The sequence below is a fragment of the Budorcas taxicolor genome, chromosome 15 (assembly GCF_023091745.1).
Source record: "Budorcas taxicolor isolate Tak-1 chromosome 15, Takin1.1, whole genome shotgun sequence".
NCBI lineage: Eukaryota > Metazoa > Chordata > Mammalia > Artiodactyla > Bovidae > Budorcas > Budorcas taxicolor.
This window is the reverse complement of record NC_068924.1, coordinates 51,543,810-51,565,624: the sequence shown is the minus strand read 5'-3', so window position 1 is coordinate 51,565,624 and position 21,815 is coordinate 51,543,810. Positions and strand designations below refer to the sequence as shown.

Sequence of the window (21,815 nt, the reverse complement as noted above, 5' to 3'; positions counted from 1 at the left end):
AGCCACTCACAGAGCCAGCTCCCCGCCAACACGTGATAGGGAACTTCACAGAGGAAATATGCAAAGCTGATTGTCCTCTGCATACCCACAGTCAGTTATGATACAGAAAGATAACTTCAACATGTCAATAAAGATGAATGCAAGTGCTCTGAGGAACTATTTAACAGTAAAGATGATTTCAGGCTGTGCATTTTACCATTTATTGAGTATTAGGGTAAAGGGCCTGAGGTTAACACCATTATCATAGTATACTGAGATTATAAAGGACATTATGAACAATGTGAAAAGTTATGCTTTAGGAGTTCCCTGGTGGCCTAGTGGCTAGAATTCCGGGTGTTCACTGCTGAGGCCCAGGTTCAATCTCTGGTCACAGAACTGAGATCCCACAAGTCAAATGGTGTGACCCCCCAAAAAACAGTTATACTTCATTGCCCATTTTAACTAGGACTGACAGTTTGTTTTCTTGGCATAAAAAGATAATAGTTCATTGGTATTCTGAATCAATGTAGATCATTACTTCGTTTTGAAATCGGAGGAATAGTCACATCTTCTACCAATAAAGTCAGTGTGTTCATGAGTGTTCAGCCGCTTCAGTCCTGTCCAGCTCTTTGCAACCCTATGGACTGTAGCCCGCCAGGTTCCTCTGTCCATAGAATTCTCCAGGCAAGAATACTGGAGTGGGTTGCCATGCCCTCTTCCAAAGGATCTTCCCAACCCAGGGATGAACCTGTGTCTCCTGCATTGCAGGCTGATTCTTTACTGCTGAGACACTGGGGAAGTCCAATAAAACCAGTGGAAACTGCCAAAAAGTCATCATGGAGTGGTATAAGCCAGTCAGATCTCAAGTATGACATAAAGATAGGCATTTTGCCTGAGGCATACACTCAACTCTCTGAAGCACTATATTACAATATGCCACATAGTTTATATAACAAGGAATGTATTTTAATGTGTTAATATCTTTTATTAATATTTTATTCTCTTGATGGTTTTATAATGAATTGAGTTCAAGGTGACTAGGTGATAACTTTGAAACTCTATATTTCTTTCAATAAATGAGCATATGAATGTTGCAGAGCTTGCATATATCCTTGAGATAGACATATCCCTGGCTAAGAATGTTTTCATATTGTTTCATATTGTTGCTTGGACTTTGCCCATAAGAAAAGACATTAAGTAATAAATGTGCATCAATTACATTCATCATGGTGCAATGTTCTATCTGCAAAATGATTTAAAAGTACTTTCTATCTTCAAAAGATACTCCTTTTATAAGATGACACAGAAAGTAAGAATCCTAAAAAAGAAGTTTCATCAGCTCTGATACTGATAAAAATAGTTAAGATCCAGCTGACACAGCCAATATAAGCAACTTGGTTGGATCTGTATACAGGACTCACAAAGCATATTACTGCTTTCATATTTGACTCAACACTTTTCCTTTGTAATGATGAGACATCTTGTACCAAAAGTTGACAGACTTTCACATAAGTCTCTGGACAGCTTCCTTCAGTTCAGTTCAGTTCAGTCGCTCAGTCGTGTCCAACTCTTTGTGACCCCATGAATCGCAGCATGCCAGGCCTCCCTGTCCATCACCAGCTCCTGGAGTTCACTCAAACTCATGTCCATTGAGTCAGTGATACCATCCAGCCATCTCATCCTCTGTCGTCCCCTTCTCCTGCCCCCAATCCCTCCCAGCATCAGAGTCTTTTCCAATGAGTCAACTCTTCACATGAGGTGGCCAAAGTACTGGAGTTTCAGCTTCAGCATCAGTCCTTCCAGTGAACACCCAGGACTGGTCTCCTTTAGGATGGACTGGTTGGATCTCCTTGTAGTCCAAGGGACTCTCAAGAGTCTTCTCCAACACCACAGTTCAAAAGCATCAATTCTTCGGCGCTCAGCTTTCTTCACAGTCCAACTCTCACATCCATACATGGCCACTGGAAAAACCATAGCCTTGACTAGACAGACCTTTGTTGGCAACGTTATGTCTCTGCTTTTGAATATGCTGTCTAGGTTGGTCATAACTTTTCTTCCAAGGAGTAAGCGTCTTTTAATTTCATGACTGCAATCACCATCTGCAGTGATTTTGGAGCCCAGAAAAATAAAGTCTGACACTGTTTCCACTGTTTCCCCATCATTTCCCATGAAATGATGGGACCAGATGCCATGATCTTAGTTCTGAATCTTGAGCTTTAAGCCAACTTTTTCACTCTCCTCTTTCACTTTCATCAAGAGGCTTTTTAGTTCCTCTTCACTTTCTGCCATAAGGATGGTGTCATCTGCGTATCTGAGGTTATTGATAATTCTCCCGGCAATCTTGATTCCAGCTTGTGCTTCTTCCAGCCCAGCGTTTCTCATGATGTACTCTGCATATAAGTTAAATAAGCAGGGTAACAATATACAGCCTTGACGTACAAGACTAAAATATACTGGACTTCAAAATACTGGTGATGAAGAAGTGAAAACTTGAAGAGATATTTCAATCAGGCAATCACTCTGAGAAACATCATACTGTCTCTGCATCATAATAACAATATAGTCACACAACTACATAGTCAGGAAAATCAATTATGGTTTTCTTCTGAATTTCTTAAAAAGTATGAAAGCCTTCTTGATTTGGACCCTGTGACTTGTATCAGAGTTCTTTTAATGAAATTTTATTAATTTATTTGCTTTTGGCTGCACTGGGTCTCTGCTGCGGGCTTCTCATTGCAGTGACTTCTCTTGTTGCAGAGCATGGGCTGTAGGTGTGTGGGCCTCAGTAGTTGTAGCACAGGGGCTTAGTTGCTCCACAGCATATGGGATCTTCCCAGACCAGGGATTGAACCTATGTCCCCTGCATTCTTAACCATTGGACCACCTGGGAAATCCATGCAGCAGAGCTCCAAACGAAATCACACAATGCTTGTTTCTAGGCTCTTCTCACTAATCAGTACAGACCATCAGCAACAGTACTCCTCCGAATATTAGACCAGTTATCCAGAAGCCACTGCTCAGAAGTCAGATCCCCATTTCTTTTACTTTGGTCAAAAGTAAAAGACTTCAAAAACTATCAGATATATTTGAGAGCTAATACTGAGCATTAATGATATTTTGGAGTCATAATCCTGAAGTAATTCCTACTTCACATTAGCTCAGATGTTAAATGATAGGATGAGAAAAACGTTTTCCATTTGATTAAAACAGAACTACAAGGGAAGTTTGCTTGCATCAATATGAACGTTCATCAAACACTACAAATATTAAGGAAGAAAGTGGGCTTGCAAGGATTTCTATGAATATGTCACTACATCTAAGTTTCTAGTCAACATGTACACAGGAAACATGGAGATGCTTCTGATGAGAAAGGAGAACCTGATTTAACTTATTTAACTTCTGGCTCAGAGCAAATGAAGAATCCTGTGAAACGGTCATTGAGGAAGCCACGACAGATAACAACAACAAAACACGACTCTGATGTTGCCACAACAGAAATGACTGGCTTCCTCTTGAGCTGCGCTTTGAAACTTCACTATTTGGCTCTGCATTAAATAAGTTTGCAGAAAAACTGCTACATACAACCAATGCAGAAAAGAAAGCTTTTAAAGACCCTGACATTCCAGCAAAAAATTCTCTCTACTTGTCCTTCACTTTGTTCATTCATTCAAGGAAGGTGTTTCAACACTGGATATTCACACGGAAGTCAGCTTTCTCAAGACTGCTTTACGATCTTATGCTGATATGGGAGTTCCACTTCTTGGAAAGATTGTAATGTCAGAAATGCCATCTTAGCAGAATAGTTTAGAGGGTCATCTCCCTCATGTCTCACTGCTAGTCTTCACTGGCTGTAATTTAGTTACCCCATTTGTTTGTTGCACTTGGTGTCTTTTTTTTTTTTTTTTCTTAGAGTGCCAGTTGCAAAAACCATTCTGCTGGTGCAGTATAACTTACCATTAAATGATGCCAAAAGTGTGTTGTATTGCAGTTTGGCAAACATTTAATTTGCCAGGAGTCTTGCTCATTACAGCATATCCTAATGCAACAAAGAGCTCCTTTTTTGTTGTTGTTGTTTAAATTGATCCCTAGGTTGTTGGTTTCTTTTTAACACAGAACTTTTTAGCAATCAGCACTGTATTTTTATTTTCAGGTAAACCTACTTTTTTCACCCTCAGCAAGCAGCACAAAGGATCTTTGTTCCCAGATCAGGGAGGGGACCCAAGTCCCCTGCAATGAAAGCACAGTCTTAACCACTAGACCACCAGGGAAGTCCCTACATTTCTTTAGGATAAACCTTGTAGGCTTTAGGATAACTGTAAACATTTATAAGCAGTCACTGAATATTGTAGTGGAGATTTTATATAACTCTAAGAAACCTTGTTTACTTTTATATTTTATTATCTATGCTTTTGGGAATAATGGAAAGGGATTTGACTCTTCCTATGAACAGACTTTTTGGTATTTAGACTATAAAGAGTATAAAACAATAAACACCCATTACTGCCAGAAGATTTGATGACACATTAAGAATTCCTATGGAGGGAATTCCCTGGTGTTCCAGTGGTTAGACTCTGAGCTTTCACTGCTCCTTGGTCAGGGAATTAATATCCCACAAGCCATGCAGCTGTGCATCGAGGCGAAAAAAAAGAATTCCCGTGGATACCTAATAAATTATGTACATCAGCTGAACTTTGTCGAAGGTATGCAAATCAGTATAATTTAACTTTGTTTGAAATATTGAAGGTATGCAAATCAGTAAAATTATGTATTATTTGACCTTGCTAATTCAGACTATAAAAGTTAAGACATTTCATGAGAAGTTTTGGAAAACATTCTTTTTAATGCATTTAAAGAATCTGCCTGCTAAGCAGAAGACATGGGTTTGATCCCTGGGTTAGGAAGACTCCCTGGAGAAGGAAACAGCAACCCACTTCAGTACTCTTGCCTGGGAAATCCCACAGACAGAGGAGCCTAGTGGGCTATAGCCCATAGGCTCGCAAGACTCAGACACAACTGACCAACTTACCAACTAAACAACATCCTTAAAAGGATGTTAACATGGTTTGATTTGCATTTGGTTTTGTTTCTCTCTCTTCCTCTTTTTTTGGGGGGGGGGCAGGTAGCAGCAGCAGCAGCAGCATTATTGAAATGTAATTCACATATCACACAATTCATCCATTTAAAGAGTAAAATTCAATGCTTTTTAGTAAGTCAGAGATGTAAAACTATCACTACAATCAATTTTACAACATTCTCATCACCCCAAAACAACCACACCCCCTTAACATGTTAGCTGTCATGCCCAAATCCTCCCATCCCCCCAGCTCTAATTTCTGCTTTCTCTATAGATTTGCCTATATAAATGGCAACAAACATTATGTGGTCTTTTGTGACTGTTTTTTTTACTTAGTATGTTTTCAAGACTTATCCATATCATAGCAGGTATCAGTACTTCACCCATTTTTATTGCTGGAGAGTATCCCATTGTTTGGGTAACGACATTTTATTTATCTACTCAACAATTGGTGGACATTTGGTTAATTTTCTATTTTTGGCAAACATCCTAGTTTTAAATAAAATTTATATGTAGACTTTTTCACATTGGGTTTTTCTTTTCATAGACTGCCTAAGGAAAAATAGAACTTTTTCATTTTGGTAGCAGTGGTTGCTCCATGATATCATATTGATTTAAGAAGTTTTCTTTAGTTTCTATACCAACTAACATAAAGTTGAATTTGATGTTTGCAAACCAAGGACTATGATTTGAGGTTAAAATCACACATTAGAAGCATTGAGGCTATCTATGTGTTCAGGTCAAAATACTCTAGTGATGAATCCACTATGAAGACATTATTTTAGGCAATCTAGATATTAAACTGGGGTTTCCTGAGTGGTTCCGCAGTTAAAAATCTGCCTACCAATGCAGGAGTTCAGTTCAGTCGCTCAGTTGTATCTGACTCTGCAACCCCATGGACTACAGCACACCAGGCCTCTCTGTCCATTACCAACTCCCAGAGCTTACTCAAAGGTATGTCCATTGAGTCGGTGATACCATCCAACCATCTCACCTGTCGTCCCCTTCTCCTCCTGCCTTCAATCTTTCCCAGAATCAGGGTCTTTTCAAAAGAGTCAGTTCTTCGCATCAGGTGGCCAAAGTATTGGAGTTTCAGCTTTAGCATCAGTCCTTCCAATGAATATTCAGGACTGATTTCCTTTAGGATGGACTGGTTTGATCTTGCAGTCCAAAGGACTCTCAAGAGTTTCCTCCAACACCACAGAATTCTTTGGCACTCAGCTTTCTTTATAGTCCAACTCTCACATCCATACATGACTACTGGAAAAACCAAAGCTTTGATTAGACAGACCTTTGTTGGCAAAGTAATATCTCTGCTTTTTAATATGTTATCTAGGTTGGTCATAGCTTTTCTTCCAAAGAGCAAACATCTTTTAATTTCATGGCTGCAGTCACCATCTGCAGTGATTTTGGGGCCCAAAAAATAAAGTCTCTCACTGTTTCCATTGTTTCCTCATATATTTGCCATGAAGTGATGGGACAAGGTGCCATGATCTTAGTTTTCTGAATGCTGAGCTTTAAGCCAACTTTTTCACTCTCCTCTTTCACTTTCATCAAGAGGTTCTTTATTCTTCCTCACTTTTTGCCATAAGGATGGTGTCATCTGCATATCTGAGGTTATGGATATTTCTCTTGGCAATCTTGATTCCCACTTGTGCTTCATCCAACCCAGCGTTTCACATGATGTACTTTGCATATAAGTTAAATAAGCAGGGTGACAATATACAGCCTTGACATACTCCTTTCCCTATTTGGAACCAGTCTGTTGTTCTATGTCCAATTCTAACTGTTGCGTCTTGGACCTGAATACAGATATCTGAAGAGGCAGGTCAGGTGGTCTGGTACTCCCATCTCTTTCAGAATTTTCCACAGTTTGTTATGATCCACACAGTCAAAGGCTTTGGCATAGTCAATAAAGCAGAAATAGATGTTTTCCTGGAACTCTATTGCTTTTTCCATGATCCAGTGGATGTTGACAATTTGATCTCTGGTTCCTCTGTCTTTTCTAAATCCAGCTTGAACATCAGGAAGTTCACGGTTCACGTATTGCTGAAGCCTGGCTTGGAGAATTTTGAGCATTACTTTACTAGCGTGTGAGATGAGTGCAATTGTGGAGTAGTTTGAGCATTCTTTGGCATTGCCTTTCTTTGGGATTGGAATGAAAACTGACCTTTTCCAGTCCTGTGGCCACTGCTGAGTTTTCCAAGTTTGTTGAGATATTGAGTGCAGGATTTTCACAGCATCATCTTTCAGGATTTGAAATAGCTCTACTGGAATTCTATCACCTCCACTAGCTTTGTTCATAGTGATGCTTCCTAAGGCCCACTTGACTTCCCATTCCAGGTGTCTGGCTCTAAGTTGGTGATCACACCATCGTGATTATCTGGGTCATGAAGATCTTTTTTGTACAGTTCTGTGTATTCTTGCCACCTCTTCTTAATATCTTCTGCTTCTGTTACGTCCATACCCTTTCTGTCCTTTATTGTGCCCATCTTGCAGACAATGTGTTCAATCCCTGGTCTGGGAGGATCCCACACACTGTGGGACCACTAAGTCACTGCACGACAACTACTGAGCCTGTGTGCTGCAACTACTGAAACCCAAAATTTCTAGAACCTCTACCCTGCAACAAGAGAAGTCACTGCAGTGAGAATCCCCTGCATTGCAGCTACAGAGTAACCCCTGCTCTCCACAACTAGAGAAAGCCTACACAGCAACAAGGACCCAACACAACCAAATAAATAAATTAGTTTCTAAAATAATCAAAAAAATTATTTTAAAAAATGACAGTTTTTTAAAAGGACATTAAAAAAATGTATGGATCAATTTCATCTCTTAAATGTTTTTAAAGAAATTCAGCTTTTATATCATTTTTTAAAGTATGATCATCAAATTTCCTTGATTTGTTTTTAAAAAATGCAATCGGATAATTTTGTATTTGCTTTGGGAGGGGAGTTAATATGGCTAACAATATTCTTGGCAAAAAAATACCAGAGACATTTGAGATCTTTTTTTCTCATGTTGGTTTTCATTACCTAATGTTTTCAGCTTTCTCTGTCATTCTTGCTTTTTTCTCATTTTCAGTGTTTCAATTTGTTTTTAAAACTTTAAATTTCCAAAATTATAAGTACAGTGGATTGCTTTCCAGCATGATATTAACATTATAAACTGTGTCAAATTGATTACTGGCATATATAACATGCGGCTTTCCAGGTGATGCTAGCGGTAAAGAATCAGCCTACCAATGCAGGAGATGCAAAAGAAATGAAGGTTTGATCCCTTGGTTGAGAAGATTCCTCTGGAAAAGGAAATGGCAACCCACTCCAGTATTCTCACCTGGGAAATTCTATGGACAGAGAAACCTGGTGGGCTACAGTCCTAGGGTTGCAAACAGTCAGACACACATGTAAAACACGTTTACAAATAAACTGGGATTTCTTTTTTCAATAAACTAGATGTGCAAAAGGTTTGTAAAATGCACTTATCTGTACTCATTGTACATCCTAAAAGATGATGCTGTGAAAGTGCTGCACTCAATATGCCAGCAAATTTGGAAAACTCAGCAGTGGCCACAGGACTGGAAAAGGTCAGTCTTCATTCCAATTCCAAAGAAAGGTGATGCCAAAGAATGCTCAAACTATCGCACAATTGCACTCATCTCACATGGGAGCAAAGTAATGCTCAAAATTCTCCAAGCCAGGATTCGACAGTACGTGAACTGTGAACTTAAAGATGTTCAAACTGGTTTTAGAAAAGGCAGAGGAACCAGATATCAAATTGCCAACATCCACTGGAGTATCAAAATAACAAGAGAGTTCCAGAAAAAAAGCCTTTGACTATGTGGATCACCACAGACTGAAGAGATGGGAATACCAGACCACCTGACCTGCCTCTTGAGAAATGTGTATGAGGTCAAAAAGCAACAGTTAGAACTGGACAAGGAACACAGACTGGTTCCAAATAGGGAAAGGAGTACGTCAAGGCTGTATACTGTCACCCTGCTTATTTAACTTATATGCAGAGTACATCATGAGAAATGCTGGGCTGGATGAAGCACAAGCTGGAATCAAGACTGCCAGGAGAAATATCAATAACCTCAGATATGCAGATGACACCACCCTTATGGCAGAAAGCCTCTTAATGAAAGAGAAAGAGGAGAGTGAAAAAGCAGGCTTAAAGCTCAACATTCAGAAAACGAATATCATGGCATCTGGTCCCATCACTTCATGGCAAATAGATGGGAAACAGTTATAACAGTGAGAGATTTTATTTTGGGGGGCCCCCAAATCACTGCAGATGGTGACTTCAGCCATGAAGTTAAAAAGACACTTACTCCTTGGAAGAGAAGTTATGACCTACCTAAACAGAATATTAAAAAGCAGAGACATTACTTTGCCAACAAAGGTCCATCTAGTCAAGGTTGTGGTTTTTCCAGTAGTTATATATGGGTATGAGTGTTGGACTATAAAGAAAGCTGAGCGCCGAAGAATTGATGCTTTTGAACTGTGGTGTTGGAGAAGACTCTTGAGAGTCCCTTGGACAACAAGGAGATCCAACCAGTCCATCCTAAAGGAAATCAGTCCTGAATATTCATTGGAAGGACTGATGCTGAAGCTGAAACTCCAATATTTTGGCCACGTGATGCAAGAACTGACTCATTTGAAAAGACCCTGATGCTGGGAAAGACTGAAGGCAGGAGGAGAAGGGGACGACAGAGGGTGAGATGGTTAGATGGCATCATCGACTCAATGGACATGAGTTTGGGTAAACTTCAGGAGTTGGTGATGGATAGGGAGGCCTGGCATACTGCAGTCCATGGGGTCGAAAAGAGTTGGACATGACTGAGCGACTGAACTGAACTGAACTGTACCCACTGTGGACAAAGAACGTCTGCCTGCCAGAGGAGTAAACAGAGATGTTAATACCATCAAGCCACCTGCCACAGTGCTCCCTGAGGGGATTCAAGATGGCAAAAAACAGGATACTGTCCCTAGATAGTTAAGGTGCATATCAAAAGAATAATTTCATTAAGTCCAGACTGCTGCACTTTCCCATACATAGAAAAGTGCTAAATTCATTAACTTGAGATGTCTGTTTTTTCTTTAATTAGCTGTAATCTTTTGATGTTCAACTACCTGGGTTTGTTCTGTTGTTGTTTAAGAACTCCTGTATACCCAGGTGGCACAGTGGTAAAGAATCCGCCTGCCAATGCAGGAGACGCAAGAGACTCAGGTTCAGTCTCTGGGTTGGGAAGATCCCCTGGAGAAGGAAATGGCTACCCACTCCAGTATTCTTGCCTGGAAAACTGCATGGACAGAGGAGCCTGGCGTGCTATAGTCCATGGGGTTGCAAAGAGCTGGACACGACTGAGCACTGAGCACAGCCTGTATACCCTGGTTCCTCCTCTACTTCTTCAGAATAGTTCCTCAGAGGTATCTGAGAGGCTGTATCCCTGGCTTACATCTTCAGTAATGCCCCAAGTAAACATCATTCTCAACTTTTAGGTTGCTCATTTTTTACAGCTAATACTACACATTCTTCTTTCTCCATAAGACATCTTATGACTTGGATAAGTTGCTTGCTAAAAGTCCAGAGGTACAGTGTCTGTAGCATTGTTCTCATCTGCCTAGCCCATTCCAACGAAGAGAGAATTTAACAGGACTTCTTAAGAAATCCATATTGAATCCTGGTGATACCTACTTCCCTTTTTAAATGTCCACATATCATCCTTCTAACAGTCCCTTGAATTTTGCTAGGGATGAACAAATATCTCACAGGTATGGAGCCTTTGAAATACAGACTCTTCCCTATTTCAGCAATCAGGGTAGCACTTTTATTTCCAGGTTTTTGGTTCTACTCTATTTTTCATGTCTCCTCAAAGATCACCAACCAGTTCAGTAGTCTCCCCACAAATTTGCACAGCATCCTGGGAATTTGTTCATCACAGCCAAAGACAGAAGCTCATGTACAAAACCTAGGCCAGCAGTGGATGGGAGACTCCAGTGCCAGAAATAAATTTTGGGCTTGATTCCTCCAGGAACATATGCTCATTGTGTTTTTTCTTTTCTGCTGTAATTATCCAGTCCTGTTCCAGCTATGGTCTCCTGGCTGACAATTCCCTCTGCTTACAAGAAATACCCAAATGGAGCTGACTGAGTTGGGCTTAAATCATGGTTCACCACTTCCTAACATTGTGACGCATGTGGCTCAGTGGTAAATTAACCTGCCAGGGCTTCCCTGGTGGCTCAGACAGCAATGAATCCACCTGCAATGCAGGAGATATGGGTTCGACCCCTGGGTCAGAAAGATCCCCTGAAGGAGGAAATGGCAACCCACTCCAGTATTCTTGCCTGGGGAAATCCCATGGAGGAGCCTGGTGAGCTACATTCCGTGGGCTGGCAATGAGTCGGACACGACTGAGCACAAGTACTAGACTTAGACAAGTGTGACATCAGGCAGATGATTTAACCTCTCTGGCACTCATTTATAGATCAGAGGTTAATACCAGCCTCACAGGATTACGCAGAAGGGAAGTATCCACAATGAACCTGAACATAGTAACTGCACACACTTAATGTTCATCTTCTCAGATCTTCCCATTACACTTTCCAAGGGCACTTTTAACAGTAGGCCAAACAGCTGCAACTGAAGAAAAACACACAACCTGAAAGTGACCAGTTAAACTTTACTTGGGAATCTTACTGAAGAAGATAGCCCAGGAGAGGGCCTCTCAGATACCTTTGAGGAGATGTTTGAAAGAGGTTAAGAGAAAAGCCAGGATAAATATTTTGCTGGTAAAAAAAATATAGTTGAATATCAAAAAATTACTGTCAACCATAAAGAATAGACATCGCAAATTAATGATTTTAGTGGTTTTCTGTATGTAGGAAAATGTAAGAAGCTGGATTCATTTAAATTATTCCTTAGGTATGCATCTTAACTACAGAAGGCCAGTAGTACCCAAAGCACAGAATGCTTCCTGTTTTCCTCCATCCTGAATCCCTCTCAGGGCTCACCATGGTTGGGTGGTTGCAGTGGCTAATGTCCAGAGCATTACAGAACTGAGATGGTGGGCAACTTTGTCTACTAGAATGGAAGACAACGTCCACAATTTCTCACAACAGTCCCAGACAGCCTACAAGGCTGAAAAGAGACAGTGGGGGACAGAAGGTACACAAAAGTAGGGACACAAGAGTCCAAGGGCGAACATAGAGTCCTTGCACACTGAATGTGCACGTTTGTCTAGCCACAGGACACAATCACCGCTTATTTACGTGTCTGTCACCCCCAAAAGACCACCTGAGGGGCCAGGTTCCTCGCCTACCATCCCTTTCTCATGCTGGCGCCTAAGCATGCGGCAAATCCAGGCTTGTTCGGCCTTCTCACTTGGGCCCGTTGGCTCGACTGTAACTGGGGGCGAGAGCGCCACGCTCGGTACCCCGGCCCCGTCCAGAAGTCCCCGGGCACCCAGGATAGAGCCCTCAGGCGGCAGGAAACCCAGCTGCGCCCAACGGCCGGCCGTTGGCGGTGACACGCCACCTGCTGCTGCGAGGCCGGTCGGGAGGCCCCGCCCCGGAGAGCCCGCGCTGGCGCCTGGGGAGAGCGGGCGGCTGGCGGAAACACGGGTGGCCGAGCTGGGGGTAGCGAACTGGGCCCGTGAAAGCACGGAGTGCTCTTCTACCCGAGCCTCTGCGCGCTGTTAGAAAGAGCCCCGGGTAGGGGCCAGAGGCGTGTATGACCCTGGGCAGCCTCTGCTTTTGCCCGCGCGTCAGTCTCGCCATCCTCACAATGAGGTTGGCGGGGCAAGGGGGAACCCTATGGGGTACCAAAGGGCTGACGCGGGGACCGAAGCCCGGAAATGGGAGTGAAAGAAGGCGCGAAGACGACCCTGGGGCGTGGCGGCCTCTGCGGCTAACGGGTCGCCGCCCAGTCCTCGGAGCCCGCAGGCCACGCCCCCGCCCAGCAGGCCCCGCCCCGAGATCTTAAGTCTCCCGGCACCCTCTTCCCACCTCTCTGGAAGCCTAGCCGGCCGCGCCTTCGGATCGAGTACTGTCTGCGCTCCGTGGACGCGCCCTCCACCTGCCGACCGACAGAACTGCCTGTACCCGCTTGTTCTCCTTGCAGCCCGGTGAGCCCGGCCCCGGCCCGCCCCAGCCCTGCACCCTCAACACCTGCCCTCCTCCCGCTACTCAGGCCGAGGGGACCCACGCGCCACCTTTAATTTCCCTCCTCGCCTCCCACCCTATTTTGTATTTTACCGTTTTGTCTTTTTTTTTTTTTAACCTCTCTTCCTTCACTCTTTTCCTGTTTTGCTTTTGTTCTTTACCTCTCGCGCTCAAAAGGCTGTAATATAAGCCCTCCCCTCTGCCAGGGTGGGGGGCCCTCAGCGATGATCACCTCTCCCATTCCAGGCGGCTACAGGCCTTCCTAGGGCTCTTTCTGCTGGCAGGAGCTTTGAGCTGCTTGATGCGGCCTCCACTGGGCCCATTCCAACCTCTCTAACCTCAAGCCCTGCTCTGGGCCCTAGTCTCTGAACCATCCTGATGCCCACCCCCCACCCCCCCCACCTCACTTCCAGCACCCCCAACTCACCAGAGTCTGCTGTGTTGTGGGATGCTTCCCCAGAGTACTGAATTACACTAAAGCAGAAATCTGAAAGAGCAGCGTGTGATACTAAGAGGTCAGACTGGGGAGAGAGGACTTCTGGGTTCACCCCTTCCTCCCCTGTCTGTCCCTCTCCTCCACTGTGTGGACTTAATTAGCCCCCAGCTGCCTGTGGGAAAATGGACCCTGTTCCCTACCCTCACATCCCCCCAGGCAAGGACTGAATACGCTAATGTGCCTTGGGCCTTTTCCTTTTGCTGGGTTTGTAGTCCTTTTAAGGCCCATTTCCCTTTCTAAACTCTCCTCCTTTGCTCTACAGGACACATAGTATGACCTTTAGATATTTTGTCTACCAACCATTTTCTATGGAAAACCAAAGGGACCAGGCCATGATAGCCACTGGCAGCTTTGAAGAACGGGACATCTTTAGAGAAGCTTGACCTTGAAGGCCTCAGCGTGGGACCTAACAAAGCCGGGTAAGAGTCCAGTCTAAGGGAGGAGTCTTCTACTGCCTCAGCCCTGTGGTCTGGGGGCAGGGTCAGCAGGATATTAACAAAAATAACTGGCACCACCATCCCAGTAAAGTCACTCTTAGAGTTCACAAAGCACTTTTCTATATCCTTGGTCTTCTTCTGGCCCTTAAATTGACCCTGACAAGCCAAGGATGGTAATCCCCATGTTACAGAGGAGGAACAGTGAGGCCCCAGTGGGACAGTGATTAGCTCCAGGAAATCAGCAGCAGAGGAGAACCTAGTGTTCTAAATACATATTGTCAACTCAAGCTTTTGACTACCCTTGAGATTTCGATTAGGAATCAGATGTATGTTTTGGACTGTCCCTGAGACTGTGATAATCAGGTGAAACTGATTACTTGCTGGTGAGTAATATATGATTAATTCTTTCCAGTTAGACCTTAGTTTAGTTTAATCTTCTTAGTAGGGTCTTTAGCACAGGGACCTTTGCTTCCCATACCTATGCCTCTGAAGGACCTGACTTATGGCAAACCCAAGGCAATATTCAAAATGGCAACTTAGCCTTTGCACTTGTCTCCAAGATGGGCTGGGTCTTATATTTCTCTGACCTTCACAACACGTTGCAACCTAGATCAAGGTCAGGACATGATTGACTCATGTTGTTATCATGTCTCCAATGCCCAGAAGGGATGCCATTTTTGCCTGAACCTTGTCAGAACTGTCATATTGTCACAAGAGAACTGGGATGTTGGACTTCCTCATGAAAGGCCCTGCCTGGGCCTCGGGCTGAGAAAACAGGAATGAAATGACCTGGGCACCAGTGTAAAGCAAATTGTATAAGCTTTGGAGCCTGCAGACAGGACTCTTACTAAGTTCCCTCACAGGGCTGCTCTGAGAAGTAAGTGAGCTAATAGAATGTGCCAGAGGGGTGCGGAAAGGTGTGGAGCACTTCCTGGGAAATGAGAATGTCAGGGCAGGGACTCTGCGGGTTCGGGAACACCTTCATCAACCCCTTCTGCTGCCTGAGTGCAGCCTTCACGGAGCCTCATGTGGGCCAGGCTCCAGGGAAACATGAATAAGGACAGCAGCCGAGTGCTGAGTAGCCTTTGGATTTCCCGTTTGCCCAACCACCTGGGATGAGAGGCCCAGAAGGAGGAAGCCTGGTGAACATCTTGCTTCCATCCGTCTGTGTGTTCACTACTGTCACCACGTCATTCCTCTGTTGGCCAGCTCTTTCCTCACAGCCCCAGCAACGGGGATAGCCAATTAGGTGGGGCTTAGAGTAGCCACTCCTTGTCAAAGTAAACTCAGGGGAGAGAAGCAGGTCACCCTCCCCCACTGGGGTGCTGGGCTCACTTCCTCCCAAGGCAGGGGAGGAGGGTGTTTTTCCAGTTCTGAGAACAAAATGGGGGTTTTGGTTTCCTTCGTCATTCTTTATAGCTCTGACCTGCACTACTTCCCCATTCCCACCTCCCATGAAGACATGGCTCCCCCTGTATTATAGGATGAGAGGAAACTGGCCAGAGAGGGAATAGTTTTCCTGTGTTACACAGTAGGCTGGGGGAGGAAGGAAGATACTCTTAGCCCTAAGAACTGCACAGTATCCTTCAAGTCCCAGCCAAATGTTACCTTTCCTAAGTCTTTTCTGACTACCCACCCTTTCTTCTCTCACAGTGGGGGTGGATGTTCCCTCCTTTGAATTTTGAGAGTACCATTGATTCTGCAAGCCCCGAATGCAGCTTGAAACACCTGCCCACCCCCAGTGCCAGACAATAAGCCTCCCTCTAGGGTTGATATTGTCTCAGTGAACCAGTGCCCCGCAAAGCAAAGCGAACTCACTGAAAGAGTGACTCTAGAGAGTCCAAGCTGTGTGTGGGCTGGTGGGGAAGAGTGAGGCCGAATTGAAGGGGCTGAATAGGTCTTGTTCACTCCTTTTCTTCTAGACTTAGACAATTCCAGACTCATAGGAACCTCTGCTGCTTAAGACATTCAGGGCATAACGCCTGTGGGTTTGTACCTGTCAGGTCTTAGTCTGGCTGAAACCTTCCCCCCTTGTTTGCCTGCCCTCTAGACAGAGCTGCAGAATCAGGAACATGGGGATCAGTGAAATCTCTGTAGCCCGCAGACAAAGGGCTGGGCCAATGCCTGTTTGCGAGGCAGTACTAGGACAGCTGTGATCGGGATACTCCACGTGGTGAAGGAGAGGACTTCTCAGGCAGAAGTTACTTCTCCAGCCCTTGTTTCAGTACCTGTGGAGCTCACTCCTATTTGCCTTCAAGGGGCAGCTCTGAGCCCTTGCTTAGGGGTGGGGGGTGATGCTATCAGAGAAGGTAGGGGCGGGATAGTAAGAGAAGTTCTGAAGGTTTGGCTGCTGATGGACCTTATCTCTCCTTGGCTCAGTCTCCGGCAGAGTTCCTCTGTCTCGTCTTGTTGCTGACAGAAGGTGCCCCCTTCTCCAGTTTTTGTTCATCTCCTGGGAGGTTGCAGGAATCGTCATTATGGTTGGGTTCAAGGCCACAGATGTGCCCCCTACAGCCACTGTGAAGTTCCTGGGGGCAGGCACAGCTGCCTGCATTGCTGACCTCATCACCTTTCCCCTGGATACTGCTAAAGTCCGGCTACAGGTGAGTGGATGAAGCCTGCATTTCTGAGGGTGGCTAGTCCGCTCCCTCCCCGAGACACAAACTCCTCAAGGGCCAGTGGGGTTTTGGGGACTGTAAGTTTTAGAGCACAGGGATGGCAGGAGATGGGGAGGGCAACCAGCTGCCTTGGCCTTGCAGATCCAAGGAGAAAGGCAGGGGCCAATGCAGGCTGCGGCCAGTGCCCAGTACCGCGGGGTGCTGGGCACCATCCTGACCATGGTGCGCACCGAGGGCCCCCGCAGCCTCTACAGCGGGCTGGTCGCCGGCCTGCAGCGCCAGATGAGCTTCGCCTCCGTCCGCATCGGCCTCTACGACTCCGTCAAGCAGTTCTACACCAAGGGCTCTGAGCGTGAGTGTGGAGCTGGGCCATAGGCCTCTTGGCCTCTTCTCAGTGATGGTCGATCCTAGTTCTTCCAGCCGCACAGTTCCTTTAGGCCCCAAGACCTCTAGGAGGAATTTCAGATCAGAGGTCCCTGATTACTCTGATGATTCCCAGGCTGAGTTAGGCTCTGAGCAGGGCATCAGCTCATGACAGTTTTCATAGCCACTTCGGGAGCAGGTGGTATCATCCCCGTGTTCCAGCTGGAGAGGCTGAGGCTTACCTGGGGTGGAGGAGGGGACTCAGCCAAAGGCTCACAGTGAAGAGCCAGGAAACTCCCAGGACTTCAGCTTTCAAGGCCAGTGCTTTTCCATTTCACCTTCTCAGCATGCCACGTCCACCCTGCAGTTTACACTTGTGGAAACTGAGAACCCAGATCCAGAGGTTTCCTTTTCCCAAGATCACATGTCAGGGAAAAGTAGATGAGGGATGAGAACCCAAGTCCTGTGAATCCCAGTCTGAGAAAGCCTTTCATGTTTTTCAAGTGGAAATGATTCTCTGGAATTCCCTGGTGGTCCAGTGGTTAGGGCTTTCACTGCTGGGGCCTGGGTTCAGTCCCTAGTCACGGAACTAAGCTTGCACAAGCTATGCAACGCAGCCAAAAAAAGTTTCTGATTTCTCAGGGCCATTTAGGAGGTGAAATGAAGTGAATAGAAATGCTTTATGAAAGAAAATAGCATTAAGTCTCATTTTGTCCTGTTCCTTGCTCTGTCCCAGTGCCCGGCACATAATAGACACTGTGTAATGCAAGACATTCTTAGAGCAGAGCTGGACTGGGTCTTATTAACAGGGGACACTGAAGACAGGTTTCAGTGATGTGGTTCTGGTGAGGAAAGGTGGACACTAGTGGAATCCCAGCTGGCCACTGACCCCCATGGCTTTCCGACAGATGCCGGCATCGGGAGTCGCCTCCTGGCAGGCAGCACCACCGGTGCCTTGGCCGTGGCCGTGGCCCAGCCAACGGATGTGGTGAAGGTCCGGTTCCAAGCGCAGGCCCGGGCTGGAGCTGCCCGGAGGTACCAGAGCACTGTTGAGGCCTACAAAACCATTGCCCGAGAGGAGGGGTTTCGGGGACTCTGGAAAGGTGTGTACCAGCTGTTTTCTCTTCCCCGTCTTCCCCTCCCCCTACCCCCTGGTCTCACATAGACACCCTTTCCTCCCATAGGGACATCTCCCAATGTCGCTCGCAATGCCATTGTCAACTGTGCTGAGCTGGTGACCTACGACCTCATCAAGGACACTCTCCTGAAGGCCCACCTAATGACAGGTGAATTAGGGGCGCTGATGCTGGGTCTCACCCTTCCCCCAAAGCAGGAGCCAGTGTGGATCTGCCTGGAGACCACATCCTTCATCCCATTTCCTCTTTGCTTATGCAGTGAGTTTCTCTCACTGAATTGAAGCCAGCTGGGGTGAAGTTGCCACCATGCACCTTGAGGCCCTGAGGCTACATGGGCAAAACGACTCAGAGGCACTGGGAGAGTTTCCCACTGGAGTCCCTGGGTCTAAAACCACGAGACCATAGTTACTTCAATCATCTCCTTCTGGAATTATCAGGGGAGGAGTCCTGATGCCCCCTACTCCTCCTTGACAGACGACCTCCCTTGCCACTTTACTTCTGCCTTCGGGGCGGGCTTCTGCACCACCGTCATCGCCTCCCCTGTCGACGTGGTCAAGACGAGATACATGAACTCTGCCCTGGGCCAGTACAGCAGCGCTGGCCACTGTGCCCTCACCATGCTCCAGAAGGAGGGACCCCAAGCCTTCTACAAAGGGTGAGCCTCTGACCTGCCCCTCCCAGTTCCAGGCCTCCTGCCCCCCCGTACCTGTCACACAAATGAGAACCACTGGGCCTGAGTGGCAACCACATGTCAACAGTTTCTGATCCTGGTCCTGGCATTCTCATGCTCTTAACTCCTCCCTCCTGGAGCTGCTGTCATGCCTGTTTTATGGGTGTTAGAATGGAGACTCCCAGGAGACTGTTGCCCAGAGCTCCATTTCTTGGGCCATCCTGACTTCCTGGGAGGCAGAGCATCTGTCAGGATGCCAGGGTGAATTGGAGATGACCTGTGTTTTCTCCCCCTCTAGGTTCATGCCCTCCTTTCTCCGCTTGGGATCCTGGAACGTGGTGATGTTCGTCACCTACGAGCAGCTGAAGCGGGCCCTCATGGCTGCTCGCGCTTCCCGGGAGGCTCCCTTCTGAGCAGCTGCTGACCCGATCAGCATTGGCTCCAGCTGCAGCCTGGCCCTGCTTCCTTTTTCTTCCTCCCCTTCTCCCCTTCTCTCTCTTCCCATCCCTCGCTTCTGCTCCCTCTCCCACCACCTCCCTTCCCCCTCCCCACATTCTCACCCCTCAGCTCCCCGTAGCCTCTCACAGTCCAGGTGGAGTTGACCCCAGCTGACACTGTGGAAAGCCTGGCACTATCCAGGATCTCAAGCCCCCAGTCCCCTAGAAAGCCCTCAGCCTGACTCTTCATCCTGCTTCCTGCCCCCGAGCCCAACTAGTACATCACCCATAAAACAAGCTCAACCTTGGCGTCTCCTCCCTCTCTATCACCACAGGTCTTGGTCTACTGGGCCCTTTTGGCACCTGGTGGGCAGGGGAGGAGCCACCTGACTTGAAAAGGGGGGCGGGCCCGTCTTCCTCCAGCAGTCCGCTCTGGTTGGAGACCATCTGGTCCACCTCCGTCTCCAGACCAGGCCAGGGCTGAGATGGGAAGTGAAGGAGCGGCCTGGAGTCCACAGTTGCCTGGCTCTCTCGCCAGACCACTTGAGCTTTCACTCACCAGCTCCTGGTACTCCAGCACCTGCCTCCAACCCCCCAGTAGGCCCTGGGCGTGTTATTCTGCAGAATGAGTGTTCCTGTTTGCCCTCCATCTCCTGTGCTGCTTGGAAGATTTAGAGGAACTTGGGGATCTTGGATGCTGTGACTAATTTTATTCCACTTTACAAATGGGAAACCCACCTCCCCCAAGTCCCAGGCCTAGTGAGGGCAAGTCCATCCTCCACAGTCACACCCTTAGGGGGCAGCATGGCCTACAGCAGGCTGCAGAGCAGACACCCAGCCTCAGCCTGAGGAGTCTTTCCATTTAGTCTCACCCTCACTCCAGGCTAGAGATCCCAGGCAGGGAGGTGGTGACAAGCAGGGGTGTCAGCCTCCCTGCCCCTCTTCCTGCTACCTGGCCTCAGTCAGGAAAACAGATGGGCAGAGCTATTCTGTTTCAAGGGTTTGGGGACTCTGAGGTTCCCTTATCTCAAGGCATCTCATGCACAGCTGGGCCCTTGGAATTAAGCCATCCAGGCCCATTTTATAGATGTCTGAAGAAGCTGAAGGCTGGGACAGGTCACGCAGCCAAGGACACATAGGAGATCTGCAGCTGAACTGAGTCTGGGAACCAGATTCCTCCCTCCCGCTGTGTACCAGTGCTGGGGAGCTGGTGCTGGGGTCCTGCAGGAGTCCTGTTAGGTGGCTGTGGAGCCAGGCCCGGAGACCTTCCTGCTTCAGCCAGCTGGTGCTACCAGGCCTTCCCCACTAGTCAGAGTTGGAGGCTGGGCCCTTCAGTGCTCAGGCAAGGGGTCCCACATGTTAGGGCTGTGGAGAAGGAAAGAGGGCCCAGGATTCCTCACTTGAGCTGAGGTCTCAGTCCCCAGGAGGGACAAGGTTGGGTGTCATGAATCAAGCCAGGGTGGCAAGGGGTCAGCCTAAACAGGGGATCCAGTCAGTGTGCTTAATGCACCCTAATTCTCACATTAATCCTGTGAAACAGGCTATTCACTGTTTTGCACCAGAGGAAACCGAGGGGCAGTTTGTTGCCCCAGGCGTGTTTGTCAGCTGGCTCATGGAACAGTCTTGTGTTTCAGACACTCACTTGGGCATGAGACCACCAGACTTCATTGTTCTAGGAATGATCCTGAGACAGGAGCTGGGAGAGGCTGTAGGAACACTGACCAGCATACCGGTAGGCCGCAGTAACTCCTCCCTCACTGCCTGCACCAGACACGCAGCACTGAAGACCACACTGACCTAATAACAATCTTTTAAATGGCTCTCATCAGGCCTGAAACCAGGCTTCCCTGAGAATCACCACGAGGCAGAGGTTAGGAGCAGGCCTTGCTGCTGGCCTAGAGGAGAGCTAGACTGCCAGAGTTTCACCAGGCAGGTCCTCACCCACTTGCTGTCAAACCAGGGCACCTAGTGCCACCTCTCCACCTAGGTCCTGCCTCACGGCAGAGTCTGCTCCACTCCTCTGGTTTCCACTCATAACCTAACCCTGTCCTTGGGGACTATAAGACTTCAGCTCAGAAGTAAGGTGTGGAATCCTTGGCCTGCAAGATAGGGATCATAAACAGCTTCAAAGAGGTGAAGCGATTTGCTCAAAGGCACACAGCTGGCAAGAACTCCTGGGGGTGTACCTAACTCCAAAGCCCACATTATTTAATGAACTGTGGGTCAGATTCTACATCTCAAGGTCTGCAGCTTTCTCCCTGATGGTTTGAAATGGCTTAAGCTAATATGATATTTTGAATGGTGGAATCGAAGCAATATCTATTCTACGGGGCCCTCTTTTGGCCCACCTCTTTTTTTTGGGGGGGGGGGGAGGGGCTGCACTGCGAGGCTTATGGGATCTTAGTCCCCCAACCAGGGATTGAACCCTCACTCTTGAGGA

General features: G+C 46.8%; 1 protein-coding gene and 1 pseudogene across 1 annotated transcript; both read left to right on the top strand.

Moving 5' to 3' along the window:
* The first annotated feature begins 981 nt into the window (after positions 1–981).
* LOC128059915 (protein FAM91A1-like) lies at positions 982–3,774 on the top strand (annotated as a pseudogene).
* Positions 3,775–13,052: 9,278 nt separating this feature from the next.
* On the top strand, positions 13,053–19,674 carry UCP2 (uncoupling protein 2). The gene is made up of 8 exons (XM_052652612.1): positions 13,053–13,181; positions 13,977–14,133; positions 16,531–16,754; positions 16,911–17,121; positions 18,041–18,235; positions 18,317–18,418; positions 18,743–18,923; positions 19,237–19,674. Exons 3-8 carry the CDS (start codon positions 16,629–16,631, stop codon positions 19,349–19,351), a joined length of 930 nt encoding a protein of 309 aa, XP_052508572.1. The 5' UTR covers positions 13,053–13,181; positions 13,977–14,133; positions 16,531–16,628; the 3' UTR covers positions 19,352–19,674.
* The last annotated feature ends 2,141 nt before the right edge of the window (positions 19,675–21,815 follow it).

What these genes read in the sequence shown, in the direction of transcription:
- UCP2 (XM_052652612.1), top strand. Translation starts at nt 16,629, where the DNA reads ATGGTTGGGTTCAAGGCCACAGATGTGCCCCCTACAGCCACTGTGAAG. An exon ending in CTGCTAAAGTCCGGCTACAG is followed by an intron (nt 16,755 to 16,910) that starts GTGAGTGGATGA and finishes TTGGCCTTGCAG; the next exon opens with ATCCAAGGAGAAAGGCAGGG. An exon ending in CCCCAAGCCTTCTACAAAGG is followed by an intron (nt 18,924 to 19,236) that starts GTGAGCCTCTGA and finishes CTCCCCCTCTAG; the next exon opens with GTTCATGCCCTCCTTTCTCC.